The sequence below is a fragment of the Rhincodon typus genome, chromosome 33 (genome assembly GCF_021869965.1).
Source record: "Rhincodon typus isolate 14 chromosome 33, sRhiTyp1.1, whole genome shotgun sequence".
NCBI lineage: Eukaryota > Metazoa > Chordata > Chondrichthyes > Orectolobiformes > Rhincodontidae > Rhincodon > Rhincodon typus.
The window spans coordinates 13717016-13732679 of NC_063364.1; the positions used below are offsets into that span (position 1 = coordinate 13717016).

The 15664-nt window shown below is 40.1% G+C and overlaps 1 protein-coding gene across 2 annotated transcripts in view; it reads left to right on the plus strand.

Annotated features, from left to right (window-relative positions):
• The window catches only part of LOC109926673 (protein unc-13 homolog C-like), a 537669-nt gene that overhangs the window by 72708 nt on the left and 449297 nt on the right, over positions 1-15664 (plus strand). For both annotated transcript variants that reach the window (XM_048616076.1, XM_048616075.1), the window contains exons 6-7: positions 1479-1552; positions 8388-8463. In XM_048616076.1, coding sequence (XP_048472033.1) covers positions 1479-1552; positions 8388-8463 — 150 coding nt within the window. The remainder of the gene's footprint in view (positions 1-1478; positions 1553-8387; positions 8464-15664) is intronic.

Sequence of the window (15664 nt, forward strand, 5' to 3'; positions counted from 1 at the left end):
GCTTGGCCTGCTGTGTTCATCCAGCTCTACACCTTGTCATCTCAGATTCTCCAGCATCTGTAGTTCCTACTATCTAGTGAGGCCTACTCGGGAAGGGGCAAAACTCAACCTACTCTTGGGAAATAGGGCAGGACAGGTGACAGAGGTGACAGTGGGTACGCACTTTGGGACCAGTGGCCATAGTTCTATTAATTTTAAGACAGTTATGGAGAGGGACAAAACTGGTCCACAAGTCCAAGTCCCAAATTGGGGCAAGGTGAATTTTGATGGAATTAGACAGGAGCTTACAGGGTTGAGGAAGGGTCACCGGACCCAAAACTTTAACACTGTTTTTCCTTCACAGATGTTGCCAGACCTGCTGAGCTTTTCCAGCAACTTTGTTTTTGTTCCTGATTTACAGCATCCGCGGTTCTTTCGGTTTTCATTTGAGTATAGAAGTTGGGAAGTTATGCTGCAGTTGTACAGGATGTTGGTGAGGCCGCACTTGGAGTATTGTGTTCAATTTTGGTCATCTTGCAATAGGAAGGATGTTATTAAACTGGAAAGAATGCAGAAGAAATTTACAAGGATGTTGCCAGGACTCGAGGGACTGACTTATAGGGAGAGGTTGGACAAGCGAGGACATTTTTCCTTAGAGCGTAGGAGACTGAGGGGCAAATCTTATAGAAGTGTATAAGATCATGAGAGGCAAGGATAAGGTGAATGCACCCAGTCTTTTTCCCAGGGCTGGGGAATCGAAGACCAGAGGGCATCAGGTTAAGGTAAGAGGGAAAAGAATACATGGGACCCTGAGAGGCAACTTTTTTTACAAAGGGTGATACACATATGGAATGAGCTGCTAACAGAAGTGGTTGAGGCAGGAACATTAACAACATTTAAAAGGCATTTGGACAAATACATGGATAGGAAAGGTTTAGAAGGATTGGGCCAAGTGCAAGGAAATGGGGTTAGTGTGGATGGGCATTTTGGTCAGCATGGACCAGTTTGGGCTGAACGGCCTGTTTCTGTTGTAGGACTCTATGAAATAGTAAAGATTTTGAATGCCTCGCTTGTAGAAGTGTACACATAGGAAGACATGGGAAATATGTCATCTTCTAATAGAGGGAACCTTTACAAATCAAAGATTTTAATATAAATAATATAAAGGTATTTTATGGATGAATGTTCTTTGCCCCAGAATTTGGAGAGTTGAGCAGTACTGAGGTGCAAGTTATTAAGAAGTAAATTAATCTGCCCATATTGAAAAAAAAATGACAACACAAATGAAGGCAGTTAGAATATTTATTCGTCTTCCTTCCACATTTTTTTTGAGGGAAGGAAGTCTCCAGACTCACAAGCATGGCTGTGGTAATTTGTCCTCTGGGAAAGAAAGGGATTAAATACTACTGCGACCAGTGAAGGCTGCACCCCATGGACAATTTTTTTTAAAGAAAGTTTGTTGTGCAAATGTAAACAATGTTTCTTCTTTTATTTCTCAGAAATCCCAGAGGATGAAGCTCAGTACTTAATTGAACGTCTTCGAAGTATAAATGCACAACTGGAAACTGAGCAGGTATCCATCTTCTATTTGAGTAGAGATCATATTATTTTAAATTTAGAAGCATGCATTTACATAATTCCTTACATTCCTGTATATTGAAAAGAAAGAAGTGATGCATAATTTACGATTTCTTGTGGAGTAGACTATGCAAAGATTCCAAGTCTGCATTTCTTAAGGCTGACTTACATAGCAGCAGGAAAGTAAAGAGACGTGCTTGTGTACGATTGCATTGTCTGCAACTTGTAATTGCTTTGTCAGCTGCTGGACTTTTTGCCAATGCTGAGTAAGGTGATAAGTAAATGCTCACCAGCTTCTGTTTCTAGTGGTATTTCGATTGTTAAAGTAGTATCATTACCTCCAAATATCTGGTGAAAATCTCTCTTTAGGTAGGTCTCAGTACCTTCAGAGAGACCAGGGCTACTCAGTGCATGTTGCCAACTAGCCCTTGCATTGTGGTCACAATTGCTGTGATAAGCATGCTGGAAAGCAAAAATAGTTGTAATGTCTAATCATCTGCATTGACTTTCTTGGTGCTTCTGGCTGCTCTAATTTATTAATTTGCTGCTTACTGGTGTATCGTAATGCAAAAGAAATCTACGGAAGATATTTGAAAAAGCATCATTATAATAAGTTATCAAGAAAAAATTCTGAACAATTGTTTCAAAATCATAACCTGCTTGCCACTTGTCTCTTTGAACCCAATCTCTCGCAACTCGCTTATTTTATTAACTTATATTTTCCATCTTTATTTCTTGCCTATTTTCCATTTGCATGTTTCCATGAGCCAGTGACAAAAGCTGGTATTTCAATCAGGGGACTCACCATTAGCGTTTGTCCTTTTTGAATGGCCAGATTTAATGCTTTTTTTTTCCCCTTTCACTTGTCAAGCTACACAATGATAAAATATTCAAGCAGACAATGTGAAACTATCCCAGTGTGATAAGTGCTATGTCACTAACTAACATTTGTTTAACTTACTCAGTTTATCTTGGGTATTTTATTTCTGTGGTGATGAATTCATTGCAGGAATTGGTTTCCAAGAAATATCATGCTCTGATATTTCAGCAGCCTGCTGATCTGAGCCATGTAGTTTCATTTATGTCCCTCTGACTACCTGCATACTGATTGGATCCTTGGAGTGCTCCAGAATATCTCTCTCAATGGGGTAAATTTATTTCTTTCATGCCAAGGTGTACAGCATCACACAGACAAAAAGCAGAGAGGAAAATCCAGACAGAATGATCAAACACTGTAACATTGCTTTGTTCCTTGCAAATGTCATTGCTGAGTAGAATTACAGAGGAGTGTAATCACTGTTAAATGTTTCCCAGCCTTCTTTCTAATTGTGTGTTACATCCTCCTGGTCTCTTCAAAATTGAAATGACTGCTAGACCATGAATGAAGAACTAAGGCTTAAAAACATTTGAATTGTTTTTATGAACAATGTACAATCAAAGTCACTGCTGCAGATGTCAGACCAGCCTTCTTGAGAGTGAACCTGAGGAAAGTGACTGGCCTGGATGGAGTCCCCAGCTGTGCTCTTAGATCCTGTGCTATCCAGCTGGTGGAAGTATTGGCTGACATTGTTAACCTTTCCTTGCTAAAATCTGAAGACTTCAAGGAGACAACCATCATCCCAGTACCAAAGAAAGCACATGCAGCGTGCCTCAACGACTTCCACACAGTGGCTCTGACCTCCATAATTATGAAGTCCTTTGAGAGGTTAGTCATGGCCCACATCAGCTCTAGCCTCCCAGACTGCCTGGATCCCTTGCAATTTGCCTACTGATGAAACACGTCTACAGCGGACACTATTTCTTTAGCCCTGCACTTGTCCCTGGAATATCTGGATAATAAGGATGCCTACATCAGGCTCCAGTTATTGACTGTTGCTCCGCCTTCAACACCACAATCCCAACCAAACTAATCTCCAAACTCCGAGATCTAGGTATCGACTCCGCCCTCTGCAACTGGATCCCCAGCTTCCTGACCCACATACCGCAATCAGTGAAGGTAGACAACAGCACCTCCTCCAACAATAATCCTCAACACTGGCACCCCGCGAAGATACGTACTCAGCCCCCTACTGTACTCCCTGTACACTCACGACTGTGTGGCCAAATTTCGTCCGAATGCCATCTACACGTTCGCTGACAACACCACTGTTGTAGGCCAGACATCAAACAATGTCGAGTCAGAGTACAGGAAGGAGTTGGAATGCTTGGTGTCATAGTGCAAAGGTAACAATCTCTCCCTCAATGTCAGCCAAACTAAAGAACTGATCATTGACTTCAGGGAGAAAGGAGGAGGGCATGATGTTATCTACATGAGGTGGAGAGGGTCGAGAGTGTCAAGTTCCTAGGAATGACGATGCCCAACAATCTGCCCTGGTCATCCCATGTCGATGTGACAGTCAAGAAGGAGCAGCAACTTGTCTTCTTCCTCAGGAGGCTTAGGAAATTCAGCATGTCCATAAGGACCCTCACCAGCGTTTACAGATGTACCATAGAAAGCATTCCATCTGGGTGCATCACGGCTTGGTACGGCACCTGCTCTGCCCAGGGCCATAAGAAACTACAGAAAGTATTGTACACAGTCCAGACCATCATGAAAGCCAAACTTCTAACCATGGACTCCATTTACATGTCTCGTTGCTATGGAAAGGCTGCCAACATCATCAAAGACCCATCCCACCCCAGTAATACTCCCTTCCAACCGCTTCCATCGGGCAGAAGATACAGAAGCTTAAACTTCTACATCGACAGGTTCAAGAACAGCTTCTTCCCTGCTGTTTTTAGATTACTGAATGGACCTCTCTAATTTCAAATTTAATGTTAATCTTGCTTTTGTGCACCTCCTGTGCAGTTGTAACTTGCATGCCTCGTTCTGTCTAAGCACCCCGAGTTCTGTATGTCCTTGCATGTTATGTTCTGCCTGTACTGCTAGCAAAACAAAACTCTTCACTGTACTTAGGTACATGTGACAACAATAAATCAAATCAAGTCTTTCAACTGCTACTTGGAAACAAATCATAAAATAGGAAATGTCCTGGATAATACAGTCATGCTTTATCACTTTAACCCTAAACCAGTAATCCGTTTGTTATGTACTACCTAAAGTTTGGCTGTCTGCTAATCTCTCTATAACTTGCAGGCATGTGTTTTAATTTTCAATTGCTTGTAAGATCCTCCCATTTTCAATTTCATGTTGTCTAGTATTGTTCTTTCTCCCCTTTTTTGTTTACCTCCCTGAAATCTTCAATCATTTCCTTCCATAGGTACTCGTGCCTTAGAATATGACCAGTTCTAACCTGTTTTGCCTTAATGATATCCATTCACAGTTGTCCTTCCGTCTTCAATGTCCAGAGAACCTCTTAATTTCTCTTGGGCTCTGTCCATCTGATTTGTTCTATTCTTCACCAGAAGTACATTTCACAATGTTCTAGTGTTATGGACCAGACCAAACCCCCTCAAAGTATTCAGAAGATGGTCTAGACCCTAACTTTTTCTTATTTGAAAGGTAAATATAAGGTATTGCATTCCAGTTGCAATTTGATTGGTCAAACTGCCAGATTTAAAACAAAGCATACTTTACTCATCAACTATAGTTGAAGTAAAAGAAAGAAGGAATTTGAATAACCTAACTCTACTGGAAAACTTAACCGAATAATTAGGGGGGCACAGTGGCTCAGAGGTTAGCACTGCTGCCTCACAGCGCCAGGAACCCGAGTTCAATTCCACCCTTGAGTGACTGTCTGTGTGGAGTTTGCACATTCTCCCTGTGTCTGCGTGGGTTTCCTCCAGGTGCTCCAATTTCCTCCCACAGTCCAAAGATATGCAGGCCAGGTGGATTGGCCATGCTAAAATTGCCCATAGTATTCAGGGATGTGTAGATTAGGTGGGTTATAGGGGGAAATGGGTCGGGGTGGGATGCATTGAGTGTCGGTGTGGACTAGTTGGGCCAAAGGGCCTGTTTCCACACTGTAGAGATTCTATAATTCTATAATGTCTAATTCTATAAACTGCTCCAATATAGTAACATCCCATAAATATATCTTGGCAAAAGGCAAATTCAGAAAACAGATTTGTCTCACATGCAACTCACATAGCAGGCAGAGAGCCCCCAGCTTTTGGCTGTAACTGAGAGTGGGGAAAACATAGTTTCTACTTCTTTCAGACCCCAACAGAAATTACTGAAAGCTAAACTAAAGATCCTGGTTTTGGGTGAGTTTGACCACAACCATTCAGGCTACTTTTATTGTCCCAGCCTTTTTAAAAAAAAAAAAAAAAAAAAAATTCCCTAGATGTCACGAGCTGTTTAATCCAGTGGTTCTAGTAGACTACTTGGTATGTCTGCCTTAAAATGTCTCTTCAACGAAAAGGACAAAATAACCTCTTAAAGCTACAGCATCATCACATTAAGCCTATGAGTGTCCACTGTTCTTTAAACACAGTTAATTTTCAGACCCATACATCAAGGTACACTTAAATAGCAATCATAAAAAAAATTCCACTTGCTTGTGGAGGAAGGCTTTACGTTGGAGAATACATCCTTTGCCATTGCTATGCTACCTCTGATTTCTTTACATCAGTCACTATTGTATGATAGGATGTTTCCCAGAAACTTCAACTATGATGCCTATTCCAACCTTTGACCACTTACTTTGACCTCTGCTTTCCCACTGTTATTCTTTAAAATCTTAATGCCTTTAATTTTCTATAATAATTTTCATTAATTAATTTGGTTCCAGTGGCTAGTACAGCAGGAAATCTTCAAATATTAATGGATAACATGAGTGAAGTGATGAAAGTATGCTCAATTTGTCATGTAGAAGAGGTATTACTATTGCAGAATTTCAGTGTAGTTAAATTAGTGTACTGTAAGTTGGCCAGTTGCCCAAAATGAAATACTGAGCGATTGTTGTGATCTCTATTTGTTCCTGAGCTCGTACGGAAAATTTAGAAATATGCTGTGACATTTCTTCTGAGCCGATAATGTAAACAAGATACTTTCAGTTTGAGAATGTTCTTCACAGCTAACAACAGCATTTTACTTATTAGTTACGCAATAATTAATGTTGTTTTGGCATGTGTTCATTTATCTAGTTCGCACAATTTCACGGTTCTAGAGACTGCAGTTGCACATAATTCTCTAGTCCCCATTTATATCTCGTTGTTAAGAGGAAACTTTGCATGTATGCATATAGTATTGAAGTAACTTGTGTGCTATTTTATACCAACTGTGCAAACTGTTTCTATCTGTTATCTGATGCTAAACAAGTTTGCAATCTCTGTGTCTGATTTGAACACAAGTTTAGCTTCCAAACCTCCGATGTGTCACCGTCACCAAGACTTCCTGTTTCCACCTGCAGAATGTAGGCTTTTCCTAAGGCCATCTGATGCTCAAAATCTCATCCCAACCTTTGTCTGTGGACTTTACTATTCTGGTGCTCCTTTGCATGATCTTTCAATTTCCAGCCCCCTGCAGAATTCAGCTCAGTCACAAAACTGCTACCAGCATCATGTTCCATTTATCCATCCATTTCTATGTATCTCTTTGTGGTCCTGTGTGAAAGCATGCGTGTAAAACACTTTGTAAGGCCCCAGCGTGATAAAGGCAATTGTTCATGTAAGAGTAGTTTAAGACAGAAAATTGTCGGAGTCATTTATTATTTTTAATCCATTGCCATTCAGCCTCCTTTCGGCTATTAGCAGTTTAACAATTCTTTTCATGAAGTACATTTGTAATAACTTTGCGTGAGTGTTTTGAAATCATTCCTAATTTGTTTAGAGCTAGGTACTATAGAGAAGTGCTTTGAAGGTTTAAGCAACCGCTTGCCATGAAATCGATAATATTTTAAAGCAAATATTTTGTACCTGCTTTTGCACTTGTCTGTGCCAGGCAATAGGGCACCCTTCCATTTTGGCAAAATATTCTACTCCAGTTTAGGAAAACTAGAGCATCATCTAATTTAGCTTGGAGCCTCTCAATCTCTGAAGAGAGTTCTCTGCTACAAGATGACAAGTTTTCCACTTCTATCACAGGATATTTTTATGATGTCTCTGAGCAAGGATGAAGCCATTGTATTTAACTCAACATAATTTTATCCAGTCTTGGTGTTCTATTTCTCCATTTGTATGAAAGTTGTTGCTACGGTACAGGAAAACATTGTTATAATGAATATGAGAGAACTGGCTAAGCTGTTGTCAACATGAGAGGTGATGGCCTAGTGGTATTATCGCTGGGCTGTTAATCCAGAGACCCAGGTAATGTTCTGGCTGACCTCAGTTTGAATCCCTTTGTGGAATTCGAATTTGATTAAAAACCTGGAATTAAGAGTTCAGTGATGATCATGAATCCATTGTCAATTGTTAGAAACGCCCTTCTTGTTCACTAATGTCTTTTAGGGAAGGAAACTGCCATCCTGACCTGTTCTGGCCTACATGTGTCTCCAGACCCTCAGCAATGTGATTGACTGTTAACTGCCCTCAGGGGATGGGCAATAGATGCTGTCCTGGACAGGGAAGTCCTCATCCTGTGAATGTATTAAAAAAAGGTCTTGAAATTGCATTGAGATATAACAGCATAAGCATGCTTTCACAAGCACATCTAAAATTAGATTACTTGTTATTCAAGAGGAGTTACTCAAACAATTAAAATATTGCAGAGGAGAATTTGCAACACATTTCCGTGCCCATTATTCTGCAATGTAATTTCATGGGCATCAGAAAACTGCAAATGTAACTGAAACCAGGTTTGTTTACTATGATGTTTAGTTGAATTTACGAAGATACTTCAATTTAATTGAAGGGATTTCTTAATATGTTATTTTACACTATTTTTCCAGGAAACCAGTGGAAATGATATCTATTCAAAAAGTTATCCTGATCAGGTCAAGTTATCTTTACCTGTCCTTGGAAGTTGTAAGTATACTGCAATAGTTAAAAAAAATATATATCCTTGAGGAAACCATCCCATTGAGGTTCTCCAATTAAAAGTCAAAATGTTTCAGGAAATTTTGAACATCCCAAAGTTATTCATGCTTCTGAAATGCAGTAACAATTGCTTTGTCATCCATTTGCAAACAACATCTCTCCAATTAAAAGTCAAAATATTTCAGGAAATTTTGTGTGGGTTGAATAAAGTTTATAATAAGCAGTGAATTTTGCCACCGAAATGATGATTACTAACTTGAAAGGTTTATTTAATCTGACTGCCTTGGCACTCTGAGCTTTTACTGAGTGTATGATAAGCTCGGGGATACACTTGAATCAATGATTTCTACAAGCCATTCCTTCACTATATGGCACATCATAGCAAGAGAAAATAATTAAAGACATTACATGATATGATTTAAATTTTATTAAATTGTTAATTAAAGTCAGATTCCCTCCACATGCATTAAAGATGTTGTTTCCCAACCTTATATAGGCCAGAAGCTTGGAAAATATCCATGAAGAAAGTACCCTAATTGGCTCAAAATGACCCATTCCTCAATTTAAAAATTCACAAACCACGATCTATAAAGCAAAACCATATCCTATTGGTTGAGGGATGAATATTTACAAGACTCTGGGGAAACGTACCATGCTTTCCTTGAAAAGAATGTCAACATTTTGAGAGATCTTACTTAAAATACTGAATTTAAATTTTGATGTCACCTTTAAAGTTCTGGGAACATCCCAAACTATTTCACACGTTTGAAATGCAGTGAATGTTACTATGTCATCCATTTGCAAACAACATCTTTCGAACAAAACTGCAGTGCATTAATCTGTTTTGGTCATGTTGATGAGGAAAAAATACTGAGAAGACACCAACAGATCTCCTTGCTTGTTTTTTTGAGTCAAACTGGGGATCAGAATTCTAACTGAGCTCACAAGCCCTTGCTATCATACCTCCTCTCCCCTCCACCCCAGCTCCTGCTCATTGAGAGGTTGCAAAAATTTCCACGCCTCAAACTGGGAGCAGCATGGGAAGAACTTTAGAATACACTGTGCTAGACTATTAGATTGGATGGCGCTTGCTGAAGGTGGCATAACTGAAGCAGAGTGACAACAGTGATGTTACCTTTCAATTGTTGCTTAAGAAACTGTGTGACAGCTGTAATTGCCAGAAACTCAAATGGTAATGAAGGACTGAGATTAGTATATGGAACAATTGTCTGTCAGTATTCTGCCTGTTTCTGTGTTTATAGATCAACAATATGTATGAGCTGATTATCCACAGTAATATATATGTTCAACATTTTTAGGGTGCATAGTGGCCAGGCTTTCATTTGGAAGTGACAAATAGTTGTGTCATAACAAGTAAATATTTTTCGGAACATTGTATTTTCTTAGAGCCAGAAATTCTACAACAAACCTCCAGAGGGCATTGCAGTATTGCATTTAATTGTGCCCGTATTTGCCTTATCCCACCAATGACATGAAATGCTCGTTTGAATTTTTAGATTTTTATCTCAACTGATAATTTGGGGGTCAACTTAGAGGAACTCTGCTGGGTGAACGAATGAATATTGTATTTTGTTTTGTTTGCTGTCTGCTGCAGCTTGTCTACTGTGTGCCTCTGCTCTTAAGCATAAATTCTGCCCATTAAACTGCTGCCCTTGCATCTGGCTGACACTCCAGCAAATCGATCTCTGCTCTGATTATGAGCACGGTGGCCTGCAATCATGTTTATATTCACTGCCATAAAACAACATATATCTACTGCTCTGTAGCAAACAAGTCCTTTAAATGCCTTCATCCAAATCTGAAGATACTTTTATATGTTAAAAAAAAGTTTCTTAACTATATTTTTCACTTCAATGTAAAGTCACAAAGCAGGTTTGATGGTTCTTGACTGGCATGGTCAGTTAGAAAGAGGAAAGGAGAGCAGCGTAAAGTTCAGAAGAGGGTACAAGTTGAGGGGATAAGTATTAAAAGAGGACTTGAATGCATAGGGGGTCAGGAGTTAGGAGGACAAGAAAACACAACAGAAACTGCAGCAAAAGGCAGATTAATAAACTATTACAGAGAGAAATTATTTTTTGGCGGGGAATGGAGAAGAAAGGACACGTGATGCACTTTCCTACTGAGAAGACCCTGTTGTCTGAGGAAAAGGGAGGGAAATCTACTGTAATAGAAAGGTTTCCTAGAGCCAGAGATGGAAAGGGCAAGGTATAATTCTTGTTTGATAATGCAGTTCATTACAAAGCAGGCAACATGCAAATGCTATGAAACATTACAGGTAAACAAATGTATACTTATGATTGCAATGAAGGATATGGCATGTGAAAATGTGTCCGAAAATAAAAAGCTTTGCTGCTAAGTGGATGTAAACACAAAAATAATCAGATCGGAAAAAAGCATAAAAGCTAATGACATGCAGTAGTGAGGAGGATTATATGTTGTTCTAAGCAAAATGCATCCTGAGTGCCATTTACGCTTGTGATAGACTGTTGGACTCTTTTTCTGGATGCTGATGCTGGGAATGAGGGCACCTGCTGAGATTCTCCAGCACTTTCTGTTTTTTATATTCGAATGCATTGCTTTTTTTTTCTTTATCTTCCCCACGTTTTGTCCAGCAAAAATGTTTTCTGCCTTTTTTAAAAAGCAGGAAAGTTGCTCTCCTGAGTGCAGCAACTGCTGTTGATGACTTCCATTAGCTGGCCAGATATTAGGGGAGTGGAATCCTTTCCAGTTATGGTTCACCTCAGAGTTGGTGGATGATGCCTTGGTGCCTGAAAAGCTGTGGGTGTGTGTGTTCAGTGCACCCTGCACCATGGGTAAACGTGCAATTCCTGTACAGCTGTTTATTTGTTATGAAATGTAGTTAGCGCTCATTCAACAGAAAGCACCCATGACCTCTCTTATACAACAATGAACTGCAAATTAAGATGTTTCCTGTACTTCCAAAGCCAGACTGGAAGGAACTAGACATGAAGCGTTCTTGGCCATGATTACTGTTGCATATGTGGGTTTCTTCAAGCCTTAAGTGCTCTAAGTATAGATTTGGAAAATCTCTTTTCTGGTTTAACTAGATCTTGTTGAGAAAATAATATCAGGTTTATGGCATTACTGCAACTATTTACAGATTCATTCACAATGAATACAATCCACATTGCTACAGAGACTGCTAGACGCACACTGGCTCCAGGCCTGACTCCTAAAGATCCTTCTTTATTCTGACCAGGTTCCTATGACAAAGGCCGTGCTTCCCGTATTAACCTTTTCAGACCAATGTGCAACACTTCCCCCAAGCCTTCGTTTCCTCGTAATGTTTGTTTTGTTATAGGTTTGTTTATATGCTTACATTAACCATCCATCCATTCCCCTTCTCACTGCCAATTCTTTGGCTTTACTAATTCAAAAGGTTTCCCTTTTCCCCTGAGCATGTTTTGCTGGAACTTGGAAGAATAATAGTTTGTTGTGTGGAAGGTTATTCAGTTAATGTCTGCAGTTCTCCCTTGAACTGAAGGACTTTTAACTTCGTGCATTTCTTTCATGGGTAACTTCAGGGATATATAACTTTCACCAAAGTTGTTGGTGTGGTCCCTTCTGTAGAAGGTGATGTATGTCTTTTCCATATTTTGGATCTTTGCACATTATTTATCTCTCCTTGGGATGGAGTTTAAAAACAGGGAGGCTATGCTGCAGCTGTATAAGGTCCTGGTGAGGCCACACCTGGAGTACTGTGTGCAGTTTTGGTCTCCTTACTTGAGAAGAGATATACTAGCACTGGAGGGGGTGCAGAGGAGATTCACTTGGTTGATTCCAGAGTTGAGAGGGTTGGATTATGAGGAGAGACTGAGTAGACTGGGCTTATACTCATTGGAATTCAGAAGAATGAGGGGAGATCTTATAGAAACATATAAGATTATGAAGGGAATAGATAAAGTGGAGGCAGGGAGGTTGTTTCCGCTAGCAGGTGAAACTAGGACTAGAGCGCATTGACTCAAAATAAAGGGAAGCAGATGTAGGACTGAGGTCAGGAGGAACTTCTTCACCCAAAGGGTTGTGAATCTGTGGAATTCCCTACCCAGTGAAGCGGTTGAAGCTACCTCGCTGAATGTTTTTAAGGCAAGGCTAGATAAATTTTTGAACAGTAAAGGAATTAAGGGTTATGGTGAGTGGGCGGGTAAGTGGAGCTGAGTCTCAAAGATCAGCCATGATCTTATTAAATGGCAGGGCAGGCTCGAGGGGCCAGATGGCCTACTCCTGCTCCTAGTTCTTATGTTTTTATGTTCTTAATGTCTTAGTGCTGTTTTGTGCAGTTATATGTGCCACATCTTCAACTTGATGGAATTTTGGGTTAGAATAGAGAAATTTGGTTCTCATTTTTAATGTCCTGAATATTCCTCCCTCTGAGTGATTCAATTATTGATGAATCAGGTAGTTCACTTCTTCACTTGTGTTGCTGTCTAAATTGTTCTTGCTTGAAACAATCCCCTTTATTTTTGTTGGGGACGCTTCTTTGAAAGGTGAGCGAGTTCAACATTTGCTTCAATCTGTCCCTTCCTAATCACCTCAGCCTCAGACTTGAATTTGAGGTAGACAGTTGTTCATTGTGTTGCATAGCAATTTGACCCAATTCATTTGGGATAGATGCTTCCATTGTCTGTCCATCACCTTACTTCCTCTCGAGTGGCGCAGACTGTACAGTTGTTACCTTTTTGCTTGCAGTTCATTCGGGACATTGTTGCAACTTGGAATCTAAGCTCTTATCCGTTTCGATAGCAGTGGAAAACCTTTCAGCCAAAGCACTGTGGTCGCTGCTTGCTGTCTCACAAAAGATTTCATTCCAATATTACTGCAGATATACTCAGGAATTATTGCTTTTTGTGTAAGTTCTGTCGTGAACTCATGAAATTCAGTAAAATTTCCTGGTCGCTTTTCCTTCACCTTTGTTGTTTAACCTTTTCCACCTTTGAATGAGATTAAGGAAAATACCTACTTAAGGGAAAGATTTTTTTTGCTTGTGAGGTACAGGAAGGATTTCTGGTATTTGGTGTGTCCTATTTTCAGAGTTGCTCTTAGCATAGTTTTAATGTTAAGTCTGATAGCCTTGGACCATATGGCTGAACATCTGCCTACTGTAAGCAGTACTTCATTACAGTCTCTATCAGACAGTACTGTAACACTTGCTCTCTTGTCTAACTTGAAGTTCATGAGATACATATTGATGTAAATGTCTGAGAGAATGTTTGGTCTGGGTCACTGATGTTCCATAGGAAAACGTTGAGTTTGTCTTCTGCTGGAGACTGTTCTACCTCATTTATCTCTTTGTATGGCTAGTTCTTCAGTCTTTTTGCTTTTCTGTAACTATGTCCTGTTTTGACACATTTTCTGAAAGTTTCCTATTTGCTTACAATAGAAGTATTCCGTTTTAAAAACCAGGCATCGTTTGCATTCATGAGGTATTTTCTACAGCGTTGGCAAAGATTTTTTAGTGTCAGGTGTCTGTCCTATGATTGTTTTGATGTATTCGGTGTTTACTTTGTGTTTCTTTTTCAGCGTAGGAGGTGAATAGATTCTTCAGGTTAATCTGTTTTGCTGCGGACCTCTGCACCACTCACTACTGCATTTCTCCATTATCCTATAGAGAAGGAGTCATAGAATTATACAGCATGGAAACAGACCCTTCAATTCATGTTGACCAGATATCCTAAACTGATCTAGTCCCATTTGCCAGCATTTGGCCCATATCCCTCTAAACTCTTCCTATTCATATACCCATCCAGATGCCTTTTAAATGTTGTAATTACGCTCACCTCCAACTTCCCCTGGCAATTTGTTTCATACATGCACCACCCTCTGCGTGAAAAGATTTCTCCTCAGGTCCCTTTTAAATCTTTCTCTTCTCACTTCAAACGTATGTCCTGTAGTTTTGGATTAGTTTCGGACCCCTGGTGTTGGATGTGTAGTCAGTCTTGTGAGATGAAGGAAAATGTTAACTGGAGAGTTCAGCTTCAAAGTGGCATTGCTGGCTTCAAATGGGCGTTATATACCATTTGCCACTTGATTTGTCTACTCTGTATGCTTTAGGCCCATCTGATCCAGCTGTCTTCCTGTGACCTGATGGTAACTTGCTGTTTCAAACAGATAACAAGAACGTTGTTAGAAAGGGGCAGGAGTTCTTCTAGAAGTGTACAGATAGGGACCTGATTGCAAGATTAGTCAGAGGTCTGAATGAGGGGAGCAGTGACAACTTCACCATCCAGCCTGATGTGCCAGTGGGTGAATCCATAGGCCAGAGAAAACACAGGCAGGAAGCGGTGTAGCTTGGGACCTCAGTGAAAAAGCTTTGAGTTTCCCTTTGCCCTTGTTTATCAAACTAATTTTCCTGTCATTTGTTCTGCTAAGTATTTGATGCATGGTAGGTGACAAGTTGTTGGTCTGTAAATTGGATTGTACCTTTCTAGTTTTGTCACGCTTTACATGGTTTAATAAGATACCAAAATGGCAGATTGGAAGCATGTACACAATTTTGGGTGGAAGTGCACAACTTGCGTTACTGGGCAAGGAAAAACAAATGGTGTCCTTTAGCATTGACAGAACCAAGCGTTCATCCTTTTGCTTAGACAATAAAGAGCCTAACATCCTGTTCTACGTCTCTATTTCAATACTTATCTGCCTTAAGGCAACCCACAGTGTAATTGGCTGCCCTCAGGAAAGTGCCCTGAGTAACACCTAGTGTAAAGTAGGTAAATGCTCTTGCTGACAGCGGGATTGGGAGGAGCTCCTCTATACCCCACTTTAAATGATATACCTCCAGTCTACGCCATTAGAGCCACTCCTGAGATGACTGATTCTCAATCTCCTTCCGATTCCAATCTCTCCCTTTCTTCAATAACCCTCCTGTGTGACTTCACTCTCCAGTCCAGTTTTAACTCCAGTCCCTGTGCTACCTCACTTCTCTATAGCTCTCCAATCCACAACTGGATCTCCAGAACAACTTAGCTGAATGTGGCTGTAGTTTGCTTTCTAAGCTGTTGGCTCCAGCTCACTGGTAAAGAGTGTAATGTCACACTAGATCTATGATGATAAAGTTCGATATCAAGTGCCTCAGATCTCATCATCCTTAACCAAGTGATCAAACTGGGTGCTTCAGAATATCTAGATGATCGTATATGAGGTTTGT